At 40.3% G+C, this 27056-nt stretch overlaps 1 protein-coding gene across 3 annotated transcripts in view; it reads right to left on the bottom strand.

The window, feature by feature from the left end:
- The window catches only part of GRB10 (growth factor receptor bound protein 10), a 168735-nt gene that overhangs the window by 42627 nt on the left and 99052 nt on the right, over nucleotides 1-27056 (bottom strand). For all 3 annotated transcript variants that reach the window (XM_081971040.1, XM_081971042.1, XM_081971041.1), the window contains 4 exons: nucleotides 24943-25099; nucleotides 11083-11198; nucleotides 4070-4144; nucleotides 1179-1316 (listed from right to left, as the gene is read on the bottom strand). In XM_081971040.1, the coding sequence (XP_081827166.1) occupies nucleotides 1179-1316; nucleotides 4070-4144; nucleotides 11083-11198; nucleotides 24943-25099 (486 nt within the window). The remainder of the gene's footprint in view (nucleotides 1-1178; nucleotides 1317-4069; nucleotides 4145-11082; nucleotides 11199-24942; nucleotides 25100-27056) is intronic.

Here is a 27056-nt window from a genome sequence, read left to right as displayed (position 1 = left end):
ATAGCAAATTTGTTTACACAATCGGGAAGCCAAAAAAAAAACCTTAAGAGAAGGGACTCTTTATTGACTGAATTGTTTAAAAAATGTATTGAAGGTCAATATTCATTTCAGCAGCTTTATGGATCCACAAAGGCAGAATCGTATATAGGATTAAAACTGGTGCCAGCTTTTGGTCTCTATTTATAAGTAAACTAGCCATTGCCTATAAAATACCTATTCCAGAAACTGACAAATTGGATTAAACAGGAAATAATCTTAATGAAGTACCAGGAAGAATAAGTGAATAATCTTGCACAAGATAAATGTATCCTTGGAGATTTCAATGTAGAACTTTGAACTCATTCCCAGGGATAAATTATGGAGAAAACCATTACAAATGGTCAGTGTCATCTATTTTTAATTCAGCAGTTTTATGTCAATATATCTTTATGATATATTTATGATGTTTAACTTGTCTCACTCTAATGGCCAAGGGTTAAACAGTAATGCTGTTAATGTTTTTTTCTATAATTATGTCTTTTATAATTATATTAAGCCAGTCAGAAAAAATTAGATTTTACTTATTCAAACTAATAAATAAATATCTTTCTGTGCCACTATATCACAACTTGGTGGTGTTTGTTTCAGTTACACTGGGGAGTCTGGGGAGACCCCTTCAATTCTCACCTCCTACTGAGCAGTGACATGTTTTTGACTATACAAATGGAAAGACAAATAAGCTACCTATTGCCTAGCATCTAAAATGGCATATATACTATCTGATTGAAATTACATAGAATACATGAAACTTTTAAATATTTGGAATTGGTCACCTGGACATTCATTTTGTGAAGACTCTTTTTTGAATTTGGAACTGAGAATGCTCAGAAAACAGACACTGCTATTTTCTTGTGCAAAGAGGAAGACAATGTAGATGATCACCCACAGGGTTTTGAAGTTATAACTCAGTGATGGTAATCAACACTGTAATTATAAAGATCACAACTCATTAGAAGGATATAATCTAAAACCTTAAGAACCCCTTTACTGGCATTAAGTTATGCACCAAAATTAAGCCTACAATGAAATCCAGAGCACAGAATAATTGAAATTTACACTCCAGCATATTACTGACAATGATATCAGTGCCTTCAAAGTTTAATGGTTATCTTTATTAAACTAGTCTAACTAACAAGTACCTTTGAAGACCCTTTTGTAGAGCAATAAAGTCCAGATTTCCTCAGACAACCATACAGCTTCTTCCATGATTTTCTTCCCAATTCTTTCACATGTAAAAACCCCTGAATTTCTGGACAACTATTTGAATTTAAAAATTTCTGTTGAAGATAAACGGAAATGTTGAATTCTACCATTACAAAGAAATAGGTACATGCAAGAGCTATTACTTACTAACTTGTTATTGTACGACTGCAAATATTCATGCTGATTTTTTTAAAAAAAATTGTGCCACCTTAACATGACAGCCAGGCACTTCAACAGAGAAGAGATTTTCCAATTTATTTCCTTAGGAAAATATTATCATATTTTAATAAATAATTCTAAAATCTACTGATAAATAAAATCACCATATATAATCAAAAACTACTTTGGTTTTAAGTATAGGGGCATAGTACCATTCCAAAGATGGCGAATAACATAACCACCTAGAATGAATACAATAGTAGCAAATTGTTATTCTACAATGAGCAAATCTATATAATCTATACTGATCACACTCCCTCATTTTGTTTTAAAAACAGAGCAACAAATATGTTGACAAGGGATACACTATTCCTGCATCATTAGCTTCTCCAGCCTGATATCTGCAAGTATTACTAACATTTAATTTTCAAAACATTTAGTATACAAATTAAACTGTCTTGAAATTCTGAGAGTTCTATCCCAATATATCTTGGCAGAACCAGACTTTTAAAAACTTAACTTTGCTAGACTTTATATATTATTATATATAAACATTTCCACAGGGTTACTGAGAACCAGTTTGATGTAGTGATCAGGCATCTGATTAGAAACTGAAAGATCATGCATTCTAATACTACAAGAGACATAAAACCAGCTGGGTAACCTTGGGTCAGTTACTTTTCTCAACTATAAGGAGGCGGCAATGGCAAATCACTTTTGACATAACTGGGCAAAAACCTGCACACATGCATACACACACACACACACACACACACCACACACGAGAACCAGTTTGATGTTTAAGGCATGAGGCTAAAAATTGGGAAATTCAGCTGGTAACCTTGTGCCAATCACTTTCTCTCATAGCCTTGGAAGGGAGGAAATAGCAAACCACTTCTGAAACTAGAACTAAAGTTGGATGCCAGGAGTCAAGACTGACTCAAAGGCATGAAAAATACAGAGGAGAGGATATTAAACATATAAGGTAAAGATAAAGTTTCCCCTCACTCATATGTGCTAGACATTCTCGACTCTAGGGGGCGGTACTCATCTTCGTTTCAAAGCCAAAGAGCCAGTATTGTCCAAAGACGTCTCCATGATCATGTGTCTGGAATGACTAAACACCGAAGGCACACAGAACGCTGTTCCCTTCCCACCAAAGTTGGTCTGCATTTTGCTACTTGCATTTTTACCTGCTTTCGAACTGCTAGGTTCACAGAAGCGGTGACAAATAACGGGAGCTCACTCTATTACGCCGTGCTAGGGATCCGAACCGCAACCTTTCTGATTGACAAGCTCAGCGTCTTAGCCACTGAGCCACCGCATGCCTTTTTATTAAACATATATATTATAGCAAATACTTAATTATTTTGTAATTTTAAGTATATACATACATACACACACACACACACACACACACACATTTAATCTATACTTTTACCAATTTTTTCTTAGGGAAAAACATTAGTTTACATAATTTATAGAATTTCTTCTTATATAATTTCTTCTTTTAAAATTAATTTTGGAAATGAATTAGAAATATGATAGTTGTGTGTTTTTAACTGAAATTTTATAGGTTAACATGTAATTTATCCTTCTTTGCAAAGTCTTAGGGTTAGAGGAAAGAGTAACATCTCATAATTAAAGGCAGTTTTCAACAAAATTTTGCTTTTAATCTTTTTTCCAAAGGATATATCTTGCTTTAACTTTACTTTGAAAGAGATGGCGCTGTTTCTGAAGAAAAAGTTTCATTGCCAGGAAAGGTTTCACCCTGATTCACTGGTGTACCAAATTGCCTCCATTTCTAGCCAACTGTTACTCCTGCACATATTACTTCATAGCTAGATTAATGCAATTTGATTTAGGCAAAGCTGTTCTTAAAGACAATTTATAATTTATAGCTGGTACAAATGCAGGTGTATAACATCAACTAATTAACAGTTACGTATACAGTGTCATGTGATCTGAACTGAGTACATGGAAGGAGACTACAGTAAAACAAAACCTTCAGTAGTCAGCCATATCCCGGGTAAACTGGAAATACTACCAGAGGTAAATCCTTCCCTCACCAGAACATCGAAAAGCCTTTTTTTTGGGGGGGGGGGGTCTCCTTAACTCAGAAAATAAATAAATAAATATATCTGAATTGTAGCATTTTGACATAGAATTGTTTGAAAGAAAAAATAGAGAGAGAGAGCAAAAGCTGATCAGAATGCAGTAATATGACAACACTGCATATAAGATGCTTTTGTTGTTGTTGTTGGTAGGCGGGAGGAGGGATCACTTCTTTTTCAGTTTACTTTTCATTCTGACTGTTGTGAGATCTGTCAATTCCACTTAGCCATAGTTAACAATTACTATTTTATTGGCTTTTGCAAGTGTTTAAAAGAATCAAATAAAAGTCTGCTTTTCCTTGTGTTTTGGTAAGGAAAATAATATTTGGCCACACATTGTATATTGAAAAGCTACAAAGTATTTTAAATCAAAATTCAAAAAGGTATTTCAAAGGTTGGACTAGATTAATTTAAACTCAACACTATGCTAGTTCAGTGCTCATCTAGTCTTAACATATTTCTTCTTTTGTCCAATCTATTCTGACATGTACTTATTGTATTTATTATCTCCTTTGCTCAACTTGGAAGACAACTGCATTCCTTTAAAGGCTTACCTGTAAAAGTTGTGATTGTGGAATACAACCATTTGATTGCTGACACCAAGCAATCATCTGTTCTGGGAAAAAATTCTGGAGTGGAGAAAAACAAAAATATATGTTGGTAATAACTTTCTGTTAACATACATCTAACTAATTTAGCACATAATTCTGTGTATTAAAAATCTGAATACATTTTTGCTGAGTTGTTTGTATTGTTTGATATATACTTTGCCATTGTGTTTTGATAAGCACTCAAAGCAGCTTATATGGATGTATTTTTTCAATCATAGTAGCATTGTCTATTTGCACAAATCTTTCTAAAAAAAAAATAGCTGTCTAATTGAACAAGCCGTATCTTGGTATGTAACTCCTCCCACAGAGATGGTTTTGAAACTCAACATCAGAGCAACATCATAGATTGAGTCATGATATACACATGATTAATACCACAAGAGGATCTACAACTGATACTATAACTCTATGCAAATGTGATGATTAAGATACAGATATAGTCAATTTGCTTTCCACTTTTGAAATACAGTAATAAAAGGAACATTGGTCCTACATGAACGTTTTTCTGAGTATGGCGCAGGATGGTCCAGAAGTGGGTTGCTCAATCCTTATTTGCCCAAGAGACTGAGTCATAGTTGAAGCCACGCCTCTAGCTCCTTTCTGTTTGGCTCCATTCTGACGAAATGCAGCTCCCACTAGAGGACAAAAGAAAAGCAGACCCTGCCCCGCAGCGCACCCAGACCTGTGGACTACGGACCTAACTAACAGAGAGGGATCTGGACCGTCTTGCGCCACACTGAGAAGAAAGTTCAGGTAGGACTAACCCTCCTTCTCCAGCTGATGGCACAGGATGTTCCAGAAGTGGGACATACCAAAGCGACAGTCCCAAGGGTGGGGAACTCACTGGTTCGTAGTTCCCAATGGATCACGCACTCTTTGAAGCATCCAACTGATAGTGCTTTATGAAGAGTGATGGAGAAGCCCACGTAGCCGCCCTGCAAATATCCCTAATTGGGGCTTGAGTGTTCCATGCAGCCATGATAGCAGTGCTCCTAGTCGAATACGCAGTGTTCCCCTGGGGTACAGGTTTACCTCACACCTCATAGGCCTGAGCAATGCAAGCTTGCAGCCAACACCCAATGGTGGAAGGTGACACCCTAGAGCCCACAGCAGATGGCTGGAATGAGAAAAACAGTGCCTCCGTCTTCCTAGTGAATACCATCCACTTGATGTAGATACGGAGAGCCCTCCACACATCTAACGTATGCCAGGATTTCTCCCTATCATGAATGGGGTTGGGACGAAAATCCGGGAGAACTATCTCCTGAGCTCTATGAAAGCATGAATTTACCTTGGGAATGAAAGTGGGGTCAGGTCTCAGTACGACCATTGGGATGAAAGGCATAGAGGTCCTCCCTCACTAACAGAGCCCCCAGCTCCGGAATCCTCCTTGCAGATGTGATGGCGACCAAGAAGGCCACCTTCAATGTGAAGAACTGCAAGGAAACAGTCCTCAATGGCTCAAAGGGATCTTTAACGAGAGCCCAGAGGACTGTGGACAAGTCCCAGGATGGGAACCTATGAACCACCGGGGGGCTATGGTTGGCCACCCCCCGGATAAACCTTTTAAAACTGGGTGTCAGCCCAGCCTACCATCCAGCACCAGGACAGTGGACAGAGCTGCCATATGTCTACAGAGCGTATTATGAGAGAGACCCTTCTCCAAGCCATCTCGGAGAAATTCCAGGATGTGCAGCAGAGACGGGCCCTTGGGGTTCATTTCTGCTGTGCGGCACCATTTACAAAATGCAGACCACGTGGCATTGTAAATCCTGGCCGTGGAGGGGCACCTAGATGTGATGGTAGTCTGGATCACCCTTGAGGAGAAATGCACCTCCCTTTCAAACACCAGGTAGTCAACTGGAGCCTCTGAGGCTCCGGATGGACCAGGACTTCCTGGCAAAGGGAGATTCTCTCTGCGGTATCCTCCAGGGTTTGGCAGTGGACAGACCTTCCAGGTCCATGAACCAAGGTCTGCATGGCCAATATGGAGCGACCATGATGACCTCCGCCCCTTCCATCACTATCTTTCCCAGCACCCCTGTTATAAGAAGAAGAGGGGGGAATGCATAAAGCAGCCCCTGAGGCCACCTGCTGCACAGGGCAATGGTCCCCTCTGCTCCCCCGAGTCGAGAACCACGTGAAAAACCTGGAGAGCTGGGCATTTTCCGGGGCCGCAAAGAGTCCACCTCTGACTGTCTGAACTTCCAGCAAATCTCCTCGAACAGCTCTGGATCCAGTTGCCATTCTGTCTGGTCCATCGTGGCCCTGCTGAGCCAGTCTGCCTGGTCTGATTCTCCGGAGATGTGTTCCACCCTGATGGACAACAGATGCCTCTCTGCCCAATGGCCCAGCCTCTGAGACTCCTCCCAGAGGGCCTTGGAATGCGTCCCTCCTTGTCTATTCACATGTGCCTTTGCGGCCATGTTGTCCATCAGCAGCAGGACATGACTGTATGCTACAAGGGCCTGAAAGTGGCGAAGGGCCAGATAAGCTGCCTGCAATTCCAACCAGTTAATATTATGTGTAAGATCTGAGGGAGACCAGCAGCGCTGGGTAAGCTAGTTCCCCAGCAAAGCCCCTCCCCCCAGCCATAAAGACTCACATCAGTGGTCAGCGTGAGCATCGGCAGTTCCTTGAACATGCACCGGTTAGACAAGGCTGGGGAGGGGGTCCACCACTTCAGGGAGAGCCGCACTTGAGAAGGAACCCTAACAGGGAAAGGAGAGGCACTACACTTGCTCCTCTGGTACAGGAGCAGGAACCATTAAAGGGTCCTAACATGAAGCCTCACCCAGGGAAAAAGATCTATACATGAAATCATCTTGCCTAACAACTGAGATAAGGTGACAATAGGCACAAGCTTCTGCTTCTGCACCTGGCGAACCAGTTTCACCAGGCTAGCCCTGCAATCCTGGGACAGGAAAACCATTCTCGTGGCAGTATCTATGACTGCCCCGAAATGTAGCAATCTGGCCGTGGGACAGGTGACTTTTTTGAAAATTAACAGAGAACCCATACCTCTGTATGGTCTCCAAAGTCAAGCCAAGGTCCTGAAGAGAATCCAGTGACTCTGCCTGGAGGAGAATGTCATCCAGGTAGCATTGTAATTTGATTGGGATGAATCTGAGGTGAGCCGCTACAGCTACCAGCATCTTTGTAAAAGTTCTGGGGGCCAACACTAGTCCAAAGGGCAGAGTCCTGTACTGGTAGTGAATACCAGCGTAGGAAAACCTACGGAACTTCCTATGTTGGTGAAATATCAGAATATGTAAATAGGCTTTCGTTAAATCAATGGAAGCCAAGAAATCACCATCCCTAAGGCCTTCCAGGATAGAGCCAAGGGAAACCATCTTGAACCTTTTATATATCAGATAGTGATTAAATCTTTTTAGGTCCAGAATCGCTCTCCACCCCCTCCCAAAGACTTTGGAATGATAAAGAGGTTGGAGTAGAACCCCCCCTGCCCCTTTCCTCCTGTGGAACCAACTCAATAGCTTGGATCTCCACCAGGTGTGTAATCGCCTGACACATAAGTTCCCTCTTCCTTTCACACTTGGAAGATGTGAAAGTTCAGAAGAAATTCGGGGGTGTGGAAAGGAATTCCAACCACAGGCCAAATCTAATGGTATTCAGGACCCAGAGATCAGAAGTAATACCCTCCCACCAGTCGGCAAACAATGCCAACTGGCCACCTATGGGAGCTGCCGGTGCCAATTTATTTGTTTCTGCGGAAGCGGAACTGCCACTTCGCCTTAGCGTCCGCCTGCCAATTTCAGAGTCATACCATCCTCCTAGCTGAAACAGAGGAAGAAAGAGCCCTGGAGTCAAACTTAGCAGCGTTCAAAGTGGCGTCTGATGAAAATTGGGTTGCAGCCATGATTTTGCTGATGTCTTGCAACAACCTCACATCGTGCGATGGCATGCACTCCTGCATCTGTTCAGCCACATCAACATTGCATGGTTAAAGAAAGATGCCAAGGAAGCAGCCTCAATCGCACATGTGGCAGCTAGAAAGGTCTTGCATAAAGCCAGTTCAGTCCTTTTAACTTCTGTCTTCAAGTTGTCCACCACATCATTTGCGACTAGGGAAGCCGGAGAGCCAAGGCCGCCACAGGAGCATCCACTGCCGGGATCTGCAGAACTTGAGAGAAATCAGGCTCCATATTAAAGAAATGCCTATTGTTCCCACCTGTTGTGGGGAAAGTAACTGGTTTGGCCCACTGCTTTTGGACTACATGCTTTTGGAACAATTTGGGTGCAGGAATCTCCTCCTTTTTGGCAGCAGGTTCTGCGAAGAATCTCCGTTTTCCTAGGACCTTTGTGGAAGTCGAGGCCACGACCGACAGCTCCTTCTCCTTTTGCTTCTCAGCCTCCATTTCGACCACTGCTGTGATCCTGGCCTTGAACAGCAAGGAACGAAACAAATCCAGGGTAAACAGGCCCACAAATGAAGGAATATCAAGTTCCAAACTCTCGTCAACAGAGAGCTCCATCTCCTTTTGTTCTTCCTCCTCCTGGATAGACATCTCACTCCTCAGTGAGGGGGACACAGCCCTCTGTGCCCTGACCGAGGGAGCGGCCTGCTCCTGGGCCGTCTTATGCCACCATCAGTTCCACATCAGTCAGGTCAGGAGACTGTCCCTGACGAGCTGTGCCACGGGCAATGGTCCAATGAATAAGAGATTGGATGTTGTCAGGTAAATCATCAAATTCACTCGCAAAATGGCTGGGACCAGGTCTAGGAGTGTCTTTGCTTTTTTGCTGGCCTTGCAACAGGTTCCAAGCATACAAAAGGATGTTCATCCCTCCCCTCCCCTTCCACCTCTAAAAGAGGGGAAATAGAACTCAGAGAATAAGAGAGGCTGGGGGGAGAGGTACAGTTGTGCCACCCTCAAGAGCGGTGGGGACCTTGGGAGGGACAAGGGGACATCACCACCAAGCCTGGGCTTCTCAGTCCCCCCATCAGGTCGCTCTTTCACCTTAAGTTTGGAGGCACCTTGGTTTGAAATGGATGGAGGGTCAGCAAAGGAAGCTTTCCTCTTCTTTGAACTCCTCTTGGAAGAGGAGAACGAGGCAGCCTTGGAGGTCCCTTCACCAGGGGAATCAGCCATCCTGCTACACATGCCACAGGCACATCGACACTAGGTCACAGAAATGGTCCCAACTGGGAAGAAACATGGCCCAGCTGCTGCTCACACTGAATGCAACTGCACGGCCAGAACCCAGCAGCTGCAATGAGCCTCGTGTCAGCAACAAGGGGAAACAAAATGGCCACCACCGTGTGACTCACCAAACAGGGGAAACCAAAATGGCCACCATCTCATGGTACTAAACAAAATGGCTGCAACCATAAGGACCTTCTCAAAATGGCAGCCACCTAGAGGAACTCATCAAAATGGCCACCGCCTGAGGGAACTCATCAAAATGGCCACTGCCTGGTGGACCTCACCAAAATGGCCACCCACAATACTCATGGAAAGCAGCCAGCCACCTGCTGATCAGTAGGACAATCAGACAGCCCCGAGGCTACTCGGAAAGGCCGAACATCGCTGTCGCCCCGAACGAGCCGCCACCAAAGCGCCTGGCCCCTGCTGATCACTGTTGCTGCCATGTGGAGGTGCCAACGCTCTTCAACCGCAACATTGCTGACAGCCTGCCCCTGAGCACCAGCAGCAACAGCAAGCATCGTCAGCTGGTCCCCAGATGAGAGTCCAGCAAGAAAGTGGCCCAGCAACAGTGAGCCAGCTGCAAAAGAGCCCCGATAGCCGGCGCTACCAACGGTGCTCTCCCCATGCCAAATGGAGCCATGCAAAAACCCCAAAGGGCAAGACAAAAAAAACAACACCAAAAATAAATAAAAGGAAAAAAATAAAGAAGTAAAAAGATAACCTAAACAAGCAATCCAACTCATGAGCTAGTTAAAATTACATCTCTATTCAGGCAAGACTGAGTCGAAATGGAGCCAAGCAGGAAGGAGCTAGAGGCTTCAACTATGACTCAGTCTGTTGGGCAATTAAGGATTGAACAAACCACTTCTAGAACGTCCTGCGCCATCAGCTGGAGAATACTGGGTGTTTTTAAAAGATGAGGTTCTATTTCTTTTCATTTTATTCAGGGGAATTTTACTGCACCTTTTAACACACATCAATCACTGTGAATAATCATATACTAAAAAAAACACCTGTACTGTCCATTCTTAAATATCTGGTGCAAATATCTAAGTTTCTTGCATAGCTGTCTCCTGCTGTATGTTCTAATTGCTAAGATTATTTACGTATGTTTTGGAGTATGCACCTTTTTTCCTCAAAAAAGAGGCTGAAAATTTGGGTGCATCTTAGACACTGAATACAGCATTTTTTTGCCTCCCGAAACCCAGCCCCCTTCACCAAAATGGTCATGCATAGCCTTTAGGAGGATTTCAGAAGTGCTCCTGGGTGCTGGGGAGGGGAGAAATGAGTGAAAAATGGGCCGTTTTTTGCTTGTTTTGCCCACCACATCCCGCAGGAGCACTTTGCAAGCCTCCTAAAGGCTATTCATGCCATTTTGGGGGGAAAAGGGGCCCATTTTTGCAAAAAAAAAAAAAATGGTCCGTTTTTGGGAGATCTGCAGACTGCAAAAACTTTTTTTAAAAAAATTTGCCTCTTTAAAATCTTGGTGCATCTTATACTCCGGTGTGTCTTATACTGCTTGTTGGCAAGACTGGCTTATAACTAAGTATCAGCTGAAGGCAAAAGATTTCTGCTAAAAATAGGAAGTAATTATCTTTTCATAAAGTAAAAAAGAATTGTTATATCGTTTTCTACTGAGAATTGTTCCAATCATACATAGTAAGATTATTTCATACTAGTGCCACGATATTTATAAGAGTTGATATTGCATGGTTTACAAAAGGAAAGGAAATCTTTTCAGGTCAACAATTATGATTACATAAAGGATAATTATAGAATGCTTACCACAGGATTCTTAAAGAATTCATATTTTGCATAGTTCTTTCTGAATAAAAATTTACTTCCATTTCCCATGGTAGACTCAACTTGAGCAAGCAGTTCATGATCTTCCAGGCATCTCTCTATAGACAGAAGATAAAACAGATATTTTTCATTATTTCCTACAGAATCCTTTCCATATATAATGTATATTCCATATATAAATACATAGAATATAGGATAATAGGGTTGGAAAGGACCTTGGAGATCTTCTAATCTAACTCCCTACTCAGGCAGAGACCCTTTCCTATTCTGGTTGTCCATTCTCTTCTTTAAAACCTCCAGCGATGAAGCACACACAACTTCTGGAAGTAAACCATTCCACTGATTAATTGTTCTCATTGTCAGGAAATTTCTCCTTAGTTCTAGGTTGGATCACTTTTTAATGATCTTCCAGTTGTTACTTCTTATCCTACCCTCAGGTGCTTTGGAGAATAGATTGACTCTCTTCTCTTTGACAGATTCTCAAATATTAGAAGACAATCAAGTCACCCCAGTCCTTTTCTTCATTAGACCAGACATATGTCCTTCCCACAGTTTATCCTCTAGACTCTTTGTTGCTGTTCTCTGTACTCTTTCTAGAGTTTCAGCAACTTTTTTCTATCATGGTGCCAGAACTGGACACCGTATTCCAAGTGTGATCTCATCAGTACAGTATTAAGTGGTACTAATATTTCACATGATCTTAACACTATCCCTCTGCTGAAGATAGATAGGCCTGACTACCTACCTACCTACCTACCTTCCTACCTACCTAGGATTAACAATTCCCCCAGCTTAGTGTTGCCAGGAAATCTGATTTGTTTTCCTTCCATTCCCATCATTTATGAAGATGTCTCATTTTTATGAAGAGTCCTGGCCCTAAGACAGAGCCTGGACATACCACAGTGCAGGCTTCCCTTCATTTAGACGTATTTCTTTTTTTAATTTGTCAACAAGTACAAGGAAACACGCATGAAAATACATGGGAAAATGGCACAATAAAGGGATATAAATATGCAAAACATAGCCATAAACACATAGAGTACATATAAATGGGACAGGAGGACAGGGATGGATGGCATGCTAGTGCGCTTGTGCACACCCCCTTAGGGACCTCTTAGGAAATGTGTAAGGTCCATGGTAGACTAAGTAAAAGGCATGGGGGTTAGAGGAACTAATAACAGAATCAGGTAGTTCTATTGAGGATTACATCTTGGGTCAGCAAGTTGTGAAACCATCTGGTGGTAATGCTATCTACCCCACATTACTCTATCTTATCAAGAAGTAGGCTGTGTTCTCCTTTTTAAATACCTTAAAGGTAATTCCCCTTGCACATATGTGCTAGACGTTCCTAACTCTAGGGCCCAGTGCTCATCTCCATTTCAAAGCCAAAGAGCCAGCACTGTCCAAAGATGTCTCCCTGGTCATTTGGCCAGCATGACTAAACATTGAAGGCACATGGAACAGTGTTACCTTCCCACCAAAGGTGGTCCCTATATTTCTACTTGCATTTTTTACGTGCTTTCGAACTGCTACTGTAGGTTGGCAGAAGCTGGGACAAGTAACAGGAGTTCATTTCGTTATGCGGCGCTAGGGATTCGAACCACCAAACTGCCAACCTTTCTGATCGACAAGCTTAGTGTCTTAGCCACTGAGCCACTGCCGCATCCCTACTTTTAAACACCTTACTAAAATCTAAATTATGCCTACAGCATTTCTCTGATTCACTGTTTTAAACACTTTATCAATGAAGACAATAAAGTTTGTTTGGGATGATCTGTTTTTAACCAATCCATTTTGGCTTCAAGTAATTGATTTGCTGCTTGGTTATCTTTTCCAGGATTTTCCAGATATTGTCAGACTGATCGGTCTGTATTTACCTGAATCTATCAAAATAGTAAGTTATCAATTGCTTCGAGCAGTTGCAAAGCAGTTTCTTGTTTTTAGCAGTATTTCCAATTCTAATTTAGTGGATTTTATGTGCCTTATTTCTTTTAAAAAATTAAGAAGATTTAGAAAATGTTTAAGAAGAAATCAAAGAAAAAAAAGTCTGACAGCCCATAGTTATAGTAAAAGGATATATACAAATAGTAAGTTCTCAACTGTTTTGAGCAGTTCGAAAGCAGAATCTTGTTTTTAGTAGTATTTCTAATATTGCCTAATTTTGTATAATTTAGTGCTCTTTGGATGCCTTCTTTTTTTAAAGTTTTTAAAAATATGAAAGTTTCCAATTATTTTTTAAAAATAAAAATTTCAATTTTCTTTAATGGTTTATGAAGGATTTTGTTTTAAAACATTTTAAGACAATACATTGGTCAACCTGATTTTTAGTCTTTGGAGTCTTTTCTTTTAAAGATTTTAATGATTCTAAAAATTAAAGAACTTAATTTTTTTTTAAATTGAAATGTAATTTAAAATTTATTTATTTATAAAATTGGGTTTATGCAGGATTTTATTTTTTAACAATATTTTACTTCCTTCCATCTTTTGGAAATTGATCTTTTGCTCCCTCTTGAGACTAATGATGAAATAATACTTTAAAAAATTAATCTTCTGCTCCCTCTTGTGGCTAGTCTTGAAATAAAAAAATCTGTAAACCACAGATGAAAAAAAGAAAAAATGCAAAGAAAAAAATAGATTGCATTTAATGTAACACTGTAAAAAAATAATAAATTGTCCTTCTATTCTCCTTCCTGCATTGCCAACCTCCTTCTCCCTTTCTTCTCTCAATTGTTCCACTGATTTATTTTAATGTTTGCATTGTGGGCTTATATTTTGCTGTTTTCTGCTGCACTGATGCAGTTCCTGTCATTCTCAGCCATAGCGCTGCACACCCCACTTCCATACTGATGGCATTCCTTCTTCTTCCTTTGCTTGTTAACCTTTTTAAGCTCTACTTTTCCTCCTCTTTCTTCTTCTTCTTCTCTACTCTAAGGGCTTCGTTGTATCTACTGCCACTGCTGCTACCAGTCAGCTGCTACCGCTGCTGGCTGTTGCTGCCATCACTACTGCTGGCTGAGCATGCTGTGCCCATTGGTGTGTCCAACACCGATGCTATTGATTGCACTTAGTGCCATCTTTGCACCCATCTTCCTTTTCCTTCTCCTGTCCTCCCCCCTTTTCTTCTATTTCCTTTACTTCTTTAAATTTTATTTAAGTTTACTTCTACTTATTCTCCTTCCCCTCTTCTGAAGAACTGTACTATGCCGCTGTTTTCTTCCTCTGTGCAACGTTTCTCCAACCCCACTTCTTTCCCCTTCTCCTTCATTTACTTCTTTAATTTTACTTAACTTTGCTTGAACTTTAACTCTATACCTTCTCCACCTCTTTCTCCCATGGTGGGCTACTGTTTTTATCTGCTGTGATGGAGTGTTGCTGCCATTGCCACCATCTTCACTCATATGCTAGAACATGCATAGAACATATTCCTAATTTGTGTGTGTATCATTCATGTCCTGATTACTGCCTAGACTAGTCCCTGCAAAATGGCTTGCCATTGCCTCCTTCATAGGGCTCAGAAAACATGACTGGCTCAAGATCACCTAATTGGCTTAATGCCTAAATTGGGACAATAATTCATAGTCTCCTGTTTCCGGTCTGGTGTCTTAATATTGCACCAAACTGGCTTTATATTCCAAAACTTACAAGTCTATAATAAAACTAACGAAAACCTACTTACCAAAAACCCTCATTAAATGATCTTTATGCTTCAAAGGAAAAGGATATATGCAGCTCAGGATTGAATTGTAGAGACCTTGGAGCTTTCTAAGCTTGGTTGTTTGCTTGCTAATGTTTTGTCACCTGACTAGGTAACATTGCCAGCACTAGAAGACAGTGAGGATTGCTCTTTGTTTCGACTTAAATGAATGGTTATTCATTTAGTGTCCATTCAAAGTTAATGGCACTAAAAAGTGACTTATGATCATTTTTCACACTTATGACCAGCAGCAATCCATAGTCACATGATCAAAATTCAAATGCCTGACAACTGGCTCATATGATGGTTGCCCTGTCTCACGGCCACATGATCACCTTTTGCGACCTTCTGACAAGCAAAGTCAACGGGGAAGCCAGATTCACTTAGCAACCATGTTACTAACTTAACAACGGCCACAAGAAATGGGATAAAACTCACTTAAAAATGACTCATTTAGTAAAATGAGAAAACATGGGCTCAATTGTGGTCATATGTTAGTTTGCCCTATCAGTGTGGCTGGGTATGGACAATTAGAGGTAATCCCTGAGTTGCAACAGTTCACTTAGCGACCATTCAGAGTTGTGACATGACCCCTCCCCAAGTACTTACGAAACAGTTCCAAGATTACAAATGTTGCAGCACCATGGCAGTTATTCATCTTACGAACGACCGCAACATTTGCCCTGCCTATTCCCTTCACCCTGCCTGTGGAGACTCACTTACCTTTCGAATATCTAGTAAACTGTCTCCTCTCCAGCCTCTGTGCCAGTGGTGAGAGCAGAGCGAGAGTGGATCAGTGTGCCCTGCTCTGCTTCCTTGACTCCCTGAGGTTGCCTGTCACTTCTAGAGCGGCGGGCAGTCTCAGTGAATCTCCTCCAAAGGCCTCCAATCTTGGCACGGAAAAGCATTTACATACTGATGGGAGACTTTGGGCAGGGAAATCGTGTGGCTTCAAGCCTCTCATTGGCATGCAAACAACTTTCTTATGCAGACTGGAAACTTCTGAGTGCCCTGATCTTGCGGGACTTCAGGCACCAATTCTCTGCAAAAGTGGAAAGAGGCTGGAGAAGAGACAGCTCACTAGATCTTAGAAAGATGTGTCTTCACATGCTTGCCTATGGACACCCAGTGTGGCAGGATCGGTGGGGAAAGCAATTGTGGGAGCAAAAAGTATGTATCTCTGTGGGTCCGGGGAGGCCTTGGGTGGTCTTAAGCAGATGGCCTGTTCCATCACTAGGCCTGCCCCCATGGCCTTCCTCATTTTCAGATACCTTAACAACCCGCACATTCAATAGCAAATGCGTGGGCAACAACAAGGAGTAATCATAGTCAAGTTACGCAATTTACTCCTATGAATTCTTGGATTACAAATGTAATTGGCAGGCTACATTACATTTGAGAACTACCTGTAAATTGTCAGATATATATTTATATATATATAAAATAATCAGCAGCATATAATTATTAAGCAATATTGAAATGTGTGAGGAATAGCGGTAAATAAAAAGTTGAGGAGGAGCCAACATCACGACGATACGGACGTGCGGTCTCCGAGACTGCAGCCGATACTTTTGCCACTGGGTGGTCCAATCGGATCTAAACCATCCCGCAGAGACGGTGAACAGGAAGAATATGTCTTGCTGATCTTAGGGACATCGCAAAGTCCCTGATCAATGCAAGAGAAGTTCTTCAAGCCGGCAACAAAAAATCCAGCCTAGGCTGATGAAGTCGGGGCATCTCCAAAATGGAAAGATACGGAAAGAGAAAGTGTCTCCAGCTGGTGAGGAATTTTTACCATTTTAAAAGAGATTGCCTATAAAAAACTTAAAATTAATTTAAATTGGAGAACAGAAGAAATAAGCGGCGGAATTAAGTTTGGAATGGTTTTCGACAGGGGGTTACTTTTTAAATGCTATGTTCATGGATGGAATTTATGCAAGCCTTTTAAAATGAATGGATTAAGTTTTCTTCTTCTATTTTTTTTTCTTTTATTATTCTTTGTAACCTATGGACTAAAATTCTCATCTCTCATTACTGTGAGTATTTTTCTAACCCATTCAAGAATCGGACCTTTTTTAAACTTGAAATACAAAAAAGAAACAAAAAGAAACAAAGAAAATTGCAACAATAACACTGCTACTTGGAGGCTGGAGGTTTGTGTATTGGAAACGAAACACTCTTACTTTTCTTACTGATTATCCTGGCTTGGCACTCCAAGGTCTCACTGCTTGTTTATAGAGAGTGATAAGAAGAAAAGTATACAGATGTCCCTTTGAAGTATATCTTTAACCAGAGAAAAATGAAAATAAAACTTTATTGTGAATCTATGCTTAATCTTGTAAGAACCTTCCAAGCTAGAGCAGCAGGGTTTGTTAGCTGGAGATAATGGCACAACTTCAACAGCAGAAAGAAACTTTAAGCCTGCAAAAGATACTCTTAGAAATTCAGAAATTATCAAACACATTTGAGAGGATGAAGAAGAAGTTGGAAGACTTAGAGCATCTAACAGTAAAATATGATGAAGAAATTGGAGATGTTTATCAAGTGGAAAAAGTGAAGGTTAGAATCCTGAAAACCGAAGAGGAAAATGACCATAAAGAAATTAAATCTGCTAATATTTATGGTCATTGGTTTGTTTCTGGAAATTGAAAGAGTGGAATACTGAAAGAGGAATTAAATGGAGGGGAACTCTACCCCAGATGGCAAGACACAGAAGAAGAAAAAACAAAAGAATTTATGGATTTAAAGAGAGAAATTTCATTAGCAACATCATTGATAACACTACTGACAATTAAAGATAAACTACTTAAGGGAAGAGAAGAAGGCCATTGAAATTACATGAGAGATTTTATAAGCAAGGAGTTGCTAAGAGGAGTCCATACAAATTTGATTAAGGAGATGATTAGAGGACTGACACCACAAATGGCAGAAGACATAAGACTGTTTTGCTACTGGAAAGATACAGGTTGATAATGGAAGTGTATAATTTAAACTAGTTAAACTTAGTGAAATTTAGTGACAATAGATATAGTTAAATAAATAATTGATAATGATAATAATGTGTACAATGTGTACTGTTATGATAAGTAATAATTGGATATGAATATTGAATTGTATCCATGAAAGAAAGATTAGAAATCCTTTTGGATTATATATAAAGGTTAATAAAAAAGAACTAAGTTAGTTTCAGTTAAGTCTTGATTAATAGGGGGGGGAAATGTTATGATACAGGATATAGTCAAATAAAAGAGGAATAATGATAACAACCTATATATATGTATGGATACAACATAAGGAAACTGGATGTAAATTGTAAACAGTGATTTGGAAAGGAGGATTAGAAAATTTTGTTACTAAATATTATGGATGTTTAGCTAGAATAGGACATAAGGATTCAGTGTTATTGGAGGATTTTAAAAATAGTAAATGAAATGCCAGTATGTGGTTATGTATTAAATCTTGGTATATTTTATGATGAAGGACGTTTAAACAATTATAGTCAAATGAAAATGGAGGTATGATGATGTAACATTTATAAATATCTGAGTTAAAATACTTGAGTTAATATGAATTATGTTTGTTGACTGTGGAAGAGATCCACATAAGCCTTTTTGTAACCAACTGATACACTTTCTACAGTATGTAAAGAAGGAAGATTTTATGTGTTGTGTTTGTTTTGAAAATAAAAAAAAAATATTTTAAAAAGTTGAGATTTAATTAATCCTATTTCTTCCTTTATTCAAACTAATATTGTGCCTTACCAGGTATCTAGGCAATTTATAGAAGAACAAACTAAATGCAAGTAGTTTAAGAAATAGTCATGTCAAAAAGTTTACAATAAACACATACCATACATATACAAATGGCTGCCACTGGCAGAAAACACCATATCCTCTGAACCTGGATGGATAGGGTATTTTTTTCCATTATACCAAAATTGGTATAATGTTGTTTGCTAATAATTCCTTTTTATTTCAGGTCCTTTCCCACAATCAATTCCCAGTAAGAAAAAAAAAGAATGGAAGCATAGTTAGATGTATCTTACTGGGAGATACTGAAACAATTCTTCACTATGCATGGGGGTTGGAAATGTCAGAGTAGACACTAGAACAGTGATGGTGAACCCTTTTTGGCTACCATGCCAAAAGCAGGGGGGAGCACAGAGGAGGTTGTGCGCTGGCATGCACGTGACCCTCCCCCATGCATGCATGCGACCAGCGACCCCGTCTGCTTTTGCTGTGGTTTTTTCACCCTCCCCAGGCTCCAGAGGCCTGGGGAGGGCATAAACAGCCTCCCCCCCCCCCCCAGATGCCCACTGGAAGCCTCTGGAGCTTCCGTGAAAGCAAAAAAGACCTAAGGGAACTTGGAAGTTCAGGAATAGTGACTTCTGGTTTGCTTGGAGGGCCTATTTTGGCCCTCCGGAGCCTTCAGAGAAGCCTCCTGAAGGCCCCTGAAGGCTCTGGAGGTTGAAAATTGACCCTACAGACAAACCGGAAGTCACCATTCCTGAACTTTCAGGTTCCCATAGATCCGTTTTTCGTCCTCCTGAAGGCCCCTGAAGGCTCTGGAGGGCAAAAACTGGCCCTAAGAGCAAACCGGAAGTGCACCAGCTATGTATTTTCCAAGCAATCAACCAATGGAATATCTTGCCTTCAGAAGTTGTGGATGCTCCACCACTGGAGGCTTTCAGAAAGAGATGGACCATTGGCTTACCTGAAGGGTCATTTTCGGCGCACTGTGAGGAGAGTCCAAGCATGGGTTAAATTCAGCCAATCTGCCCAGGACTGAATTGAAACTTTAGCCAGGCCTTTAGTGTTGCCTTGACTGCCAGTTTTTTCAATAAAGGCGTGGAAACATTGCGCGTTGAAATGTAGACCAACCAAGTCCATAAAAACAAAAATGTGCAAAAAAACAAGGTCTGTAAGTAATAGCGGAGAAAGACCCCAGGGTGGGGTTGGACTCCCCTCGCAGCTATGGATGGCATCCTTGTCCTGATTCTGGCCCTGCTTTCTGCCCTGGCTGGAAGGGGGCAGGTTAGCCTTAAGGGCCTCCCTAGCTGCCCTGCGAGTTTGCCTGGTAGATGGGCCCAGCTGCTCTAACCCTTGAGGATCTTGCTCTGCCATCTTACTCTGGTGAAGCCCTTGCAAGTCAGTTGGTAGACCAGGGACTAAATCACTCACCACTTGTTACCACTGTGAACATGAGGCTGAAGCGCTCCCCCAACGGAGTCACTGAGGCCACGGGGTTGAAATGAGACCAAATGGTAGTCTGAGGCAAAAGGTAGAAAACTCCTGGTGCGAGCTAGACCGCTCCCAGCACCAGCACAGAAAGTCTTAAGGGGTATAACCAGGGAAGGCCAAATACCCCTACTGCTGCCCAGACTGATTGTCCGGAATAAGGAGCAGACTCGCCAAAACAATCCAGACAGGAAAGCTCCCTGTGTCGATCTGCGCAGAGCGAGGCAAGTCGGTTGACTATCAATAACAAAAACGTGCCAAAATTGTCAAAGAAAATGGCTGCCACTACAAAAATACAGCTCCAACATGTCTTTTGCATAAAAAATGATTTTAAAATGGCCACCACGCCAAAAATAAAATCCAAAATGGCCGCTCCACCAAAGGGAAAGGCCTAAATAGCCACCGCCAGCAAGGAAACTCAAGGGACCCCTGACGCCGGCAGCGAGAAGCTTTAAATTGCCTTCGGCAGAGGCTATAACCTCCAAAACAGCCGATTTAGAGGGCAGGGGTCCCGTGGCAAATGCGCGGAGCTGCACCCACCACCTGCACACTCTTCGCCTCCGATAGCCTGCCGGGCAGTAGCAGGCACCCGGGCAATCCCAGGACACCTCAAACCACACTGGTAAGAAGAGAAACATTAAAAACTCACCAAGCCTGCTCTCTGGGGAAGGAAAAAATAAAAAGGAAGGAAAATTTACTGTAAAAACACAAAAAAGAGACTCTAGGCAATCTGCCAAGTACTGAGAGAAAATGAAAACGCGTCCACTGGGCTTTGACTGAATTGAAAAAACTTTCCAGTCAAGGCAGCACCAGAGGCGTGGCTAAAGTTTCAATTCAGTCCTGGGCAGATTGGCTGAGTTTAACCCATGCTTGGACTCTACAAGCAGCGCACAGGAAAATTGACAATCATTTGTCTGAAAAGATATAGGGCAGTGATGGCGAACCTATGGCACGCGTGCCACAAGTGGCACGCGGAGCCATTTGTCAGGGCACGCGAGGCGCTGCCCTGTCAGCTGGCCAGCGCACATGCGCGCGCTGGCCAGCTGAGTTCACCTTTTTAAAAGCTATTTTTCACCTTCCCCAGGCTCCAGAGGCTTTATAGGAGCCTGGGGAGGTCGAAAAGAGCTGCCCCTGCCCACCCCGGAGGCTTCAGGGACCGTCCGGAGGCTTCTCTGAAGCCTTCGGAATGCTTAAAACCACGCTCCAAGCAAACCGGAAGTCACTTCCGGTTTGCTCGGAGGGTGGTTTTAAGCGTTCCGAAGGCTTCAGGGAAGCCTCCGGATGGTCGCTGAAGCCTCCGGAGGGCCTCCGGGGGGGCGGGGGAGGCTCTTTTCGCCCTCCCCATGTTCCTATAATGCCTCTGGAGCCTGGGGAGTGCGAAAAAAGCATGTAAAAATGGGGGGGTCGTGCGTTGTGCATGCATATGCACTGGGGGGGGGTCGTGCGTTGCATTATGGGTGCGGCATGCCCGCACAACACCCCCCTGCGCTCCCCCCACTTGTGGCAAGCGAGCCAAAAAAGGTTCGCCATCGCTGATAAAGGGTCTCCTGCTTGAGCAGTGAGTTCGACTAGAAGACCTGCAAGGTCTCTTCCAACTCTATTATCCTATGTTCAAATTGACAGAGAACATTGGATATCACAATTATATGTCTACGGCTTACTATGTGGCTTACACATTTTTTTAAAAAAACCCAAAAATTAGACTTAAAACCCCTATTATACAAGCCTATGTTAATCCACTTGCCTCTAAAGACCAAAAAAAAGTGGTATCTCTGAAAATAAAGTTATTGGGTCATAAGGTAGTTCTTACTTAATGATGAAAACTGGGAACAGCAACTGTTGCATAGTAATAAAGTATAATATCATGTGACTACACTGAATTATGATGGCCATGTTATGTGAATCCTGCACAGTTGCAACATCCTATGGCCATGTGATCACTATATATAAAACTGCTAACTTTCCCACTGACTTTGCTTTTCAGAAGCTGGCAGTGAAGGTTGTAAATGGCAACCAATGACAGTGAATATTCTGTGAATGTTGTAATTGAAGATAGGTTTCTAAACTCCTACTTGCAGTCATACCACTGCAGAGAAGATTAAATAACTACAACTGTAAGAAATGGTCATTAGTTGCCCATCATTCAGTGTCACTGTAACTTTGAACAGCTGCTAAACAATTGGCTGTTCAACAAGGACTTTTTTTAAATTGCATCAGTCAAAACTGGACAAAATATTCTAGAACATATGCAAGAATTCCAGGCGTATTATGAAAAATATGTGAGGTTAGTATTCAAAGGAGTGCAATAATTTCTGTATCTTTGGTGTTGGAAACTACTTTTTAAACCCATTCCTTCCCAGAGGCTGAATAAAACTAGTGTGAGATGAAGTGGAAGACAACTTAGGTTGGTAAAGTGGCATCTAAAAAGAAAATAAACTAGTTGTGGTGGAAGGCAAAAGAAAGTGAATTAATATGTTTTCCCTTAGGGAAGGAAATGAATCCCCCAGCCAAATTAATTCAAGTTTGCCAGAATTCACAGCAATATCTATGCTGCCTGCAGATTTCTGGAATTTGAACTATTGAATTCTTATGCCAGAATAAGGACAATTTGAATTTCATTCCTTTACAACTGGGACACAAATTATATACCTTTTTAAAATGTATGACAGTAATGCAGAATAGCAATTAAGGAAATCCTCAGTTCAAAACTTGACTCTAGTGGATTCATTAAATGGATACAAGCAAGTCATTGTATTTTAGCCTTAGAGTTCCCGTCTGTAACAGAAACCTAGTAATGTTCAGTTATATTTTAGGTATAGGATTTCCCCAGATAAATGTTTTATGTTATTTGAACATGTTAAATTATTAGATGTATGCAAATCTTATCAAAATGATCTTAGGGCAACGCAAAACAAACAGCTTGGATGTTAACATATACAGTACTAAATTGGTGTTTGGCATTACAACCAAACATGCTGTCAAATTTTACTTTCTTATAGGGAGACCAGAAGCTTTCACAAACATTGTTTAGCTAACTGCAAATTAGTAGCATGCACAAATTTTGAAAAACCGAGAGTGAGTTTAAGTATGGTTTATTGAAGCATCCAACTTCAAACCATAGATTATGACGTCTGACTCAATAATCCACAATAACTCAAACTATGATTAAATGGAAAATGGAACTTGAATTTATACAGCTATGTACAATTTGCTATGATCAGAGACTTCAAAAAAATTAAGGATGTAGTTGACAGTGACTAAAATACCAATCATTGCTAAATACAATTGTTGAATGAACAAAAGCTTTTGATTTCCTAATCAACTATTTCTAGGATTCATTCAAAATATCACACTATAGAATCTGATTTATTTATTTATTTATTTGATTTGATTTATAGACCGCCCCCTCTCCCTGAAGGGACTCGGGGCGGTGTACAGGTACCAAATTAAAAAACCTTACAAATAATCATAAATATAGTTAAAAACGAATTAAACTTTAAACCCCTGTACAAATTTATAAAAATTAAAAACTAAGCCTAAGACCAAAATTTAAAAATACAGACTGGGGTGGGAGAGCTGGAATTAGGCCAAGCCGGCTAGATTAAACAGGTGGGTTTTGATGATACTATTAATCACCATGGAAACTACTGTGATATCACAGAAATTGAATTAGTGCATCACTGGATGAATCTGGAAAAAATATTGAAAACAAAGGATTAAAACTTCAGTTTGAACACTGTCTTGGTAATTTTGAAAAACTTGTAAAAGAAATTTTGAATTTTAAAACCAATTTTAATTTGAGAGAGAATGAGAGAGAAAAATACTAAGTGCAACAATTATCCTCACATTCATTTTATGAGGATCTGGTACAGGGTACATCCAGTTTATAGGGTCTTTCTAAAAGTCCTACTATGCATTTTTATCAAATAGAATTTGAGAAGCTGGTTGAATAATATGTCATCACTGCTGTATTTGAAAGAATGGAAAGAAAGAATGGAAAGAAAGAAAGAAAGAAAGAAAGAAAGAAAGAAAGAAAGAAGGAAGGAAGGAAGGAAGGAAGGAAGGAAGGAAGGAAAGAAAGAAAGAAAGAAAGAAGGAAAGAAATCAATCACGATCTAAGGTATTTTCCAACTATTAGGGGATTAAAAATATTCTTAATTCTTGATTTCTTCCTGTAACCATGGTACCTTAATTTCACTATACGCAGGAACAGCTGCTTAAAAGCAGATTCCAAATCTATGCACGATCCCCATATAATGCAACATGAAATCTACCACCATTTCCACTTCTATAAAATTAATTTTAAGGAAGCACAATCCTAGCTGGTGCTAGACTAGTCTTAAGTGGATGTTAATGATGTGTTATGCTGAAACACGCAAGTTATTTCCACTACTTATTGGTTTACATGGCAATCTGACTCTAAATAGAAACCCATACACTGCTGCAAAATCCACCCCTCCCTCAATAAGTCATCAAGCAGAAGTGTATATATTACAATATATGATCAAAATTCCATTAATGTCATGGAATAAGTCAGATATATAGTGCTTATAAAAGATTGGCAGCATACAAATCTAATATTTAACTGCATATACATGTTGATAAAATGTGTACGTTAGAACTGTCATGCATGTATCAATATGATTATATTGTAGCAGTCTTGTTATTTATGAAACACACATCTCCTAAGTAACTTAAATGCCTGTTAAATGTTTATATTTTTATTGTATTTTTACTGGTAGGAATTCCTTTCATATAATCATATGTAAGTATATATAAATATGTTTAATTATATTATATATTACGATGATAATTCATATAATAAGCAGATTACCCCAACAAAGCTAATCTATTTCATTATTATTGAAATTCAGGTTTTTAATATAATTTCCTTTCTGTATTCCTTCATACCTAATCCTATGAGAGGGTGATGCTCCACTAAGGCCCAGCTGTTGTCATCCACACAATGACTTTTGTAAACGAGCAACTGGCAGAGGTCCCGGGCTGTTGTATCTGCTAAGATCTCAACTACCTTGCAAGTCCCATCTTCACTAAAAACTTTTATATCCTGCAATACAAAAAAATGATACACTTTATTGATAGCAGCACTATATTCCAAAAAACATTAAAAAACACACCAAATAATATAAATAATTGATATTTGGCACATTGTGGTATATGATAATGAATCTATATATACCCTGATGCAATAAAATGCTGCCTCCTAGGCACTGTTCAGATTAAGTCTATTTGAATAATTTATCTAATTTTGGGGCCATAGAAAGGAAAGCTATAAACAACACACATTACATACAATGTATCTTTGCATCTTTTCTAGAAAACCAACAAGCTAGGAGTCTCAGAAAAATCTTACAACTATGTTAATATGAATATTAAATATTAATATAAATATTAAATCCCTAATATAAGGGATCCAAACAATTGGCAGAGGTAAAGAGGCAGCAAGATTAATCACTTATTCTCCACTTCAGGATTTTTTTGCTCTGGAGTGTTTTAACACTCAAAAACATGAAATAAAAAAAGCATTTTTTTAACAACTCTCTTGATTAGTATTAAGTTTGTCTAATTTGGAACTGAATTTTAAACAGTTGCAAGTACTAGTTACACTTCTTCCATGCTCGGATCACAAAATCTCATCCTTTCTTGCCACTAAATATACTAATAATTGACAAGAATAAAAATAAACACAAATTATTATCTTTAATCATTAATTAAGATGAGACTGTAGTCCGCTGGCAACCTGTGAATCTTCATTAAAAATATTCCCATTACCAATTACTATTGTCTTAATCAGTAATAATAAATAGTATTAATCCTGCAAAAAGTATCCCATTCACAAGTTTAACCTTAGAATAAGATTTAATACAGATTTAACCCTGTGTTAACTTTATATTCTGATTTGGGGAAGGAGAGAGAAAAAGAAAGCATTTTACCTCACTAGTATGCACAAAGCAGCAGTCAGGAGAATAAGAAGGCATTTTGAAATATAGATTTCTTGCTCAGAAAGATTGTTCTCTGCCCCTTCCAGCCCTTTGAAATTCCAAGCTCAAGCAACTCGGGTTATTTCAATAGTTATTTCAGTGTCAGCAAGTCCTGGTGGTGTGTGCACCATTTTCTGGAGGAAGCAGAACTTCCCTCAAAGGGTTACGCACAATCTTTTAGGTAGTGAATCAAACCACACTGTACAGACCAATCCTAGCCCTTTTTGTGACTGATGTAATCATTTCCACAGAACTCGCAGACATCCAAATTATGACCCCAGGAAGAATTTTTCTTCCTTTATGACCCCCCACATGCATTTTAAAAGAGAATAGCACACAGCCCAGAAATCATTCACCAGGATCACCAAAGTTTAAAAGAGCCAAACTCTGCAGCCCAAACCCGTCTGGCTCCTTGAACTGTTGGTCTGTTTCCTTTTCCCACCTTGTGGAAGCAGCTGATATCATTTGTTTGCAAGTTAAACCCTTGAACTTCTCCAAAGCTTTTAATGCTACTACTTCTCTCCCCCTCCACACACACACATACACACACACAAGCAAGGATCGTTTCTTCCCTCTCTGCTACTCCGAAGCTTAATAAAGGCTTTTAAAGAGAGCTGAGGAATTATCATAAATTCAAAAGCTTCATCTGTCCATTCTTGTATTATGCTGTATATTTAAGAAAGGGACTCCACAGTGTCGTGTTAATGCAATACCAATTCTCTGCTCACTTTTGAATCAGCAGCACAGAATAGCATGGAAAGACATGATTAGGGAGGAGTTAAAATTTAAATATGAAGGGAAAAAAACACGACTCAAAGCTGGTGCATTCAGGAAAACAGCATCTTTTGACAAGCAGGATGAGACAGCTCTTTCAGAAGAAGGGGGAAGGGGAGTCCTTATTAAAGAAACTCTAAAAAGTGATCTAGTTTCATAAAATTCCTACATATCCTCAACCCCCCCCCCCAAAAAAAAAACATCCTAGCTTACAAATAAAAGTGGACCTCAAAGTTTTGTTTATACACT

Source organism: Natrix helvetica (assembly GCF_964273705.1).
Source record: "Natrix helvetica genome assembly, chromosome: Z".
Taxonomy (NCBI): Eukaryota; Metazoa; Chordata; class Lepidosauria; order Squamata; family Natricidae; genus Natrix; species Natrix helvetica.
The sequence above is the reverse complement of the archived record's forward strand: the minus strand, read 5'-3'. Positions and strand labels throughout refer to the sequence as shown.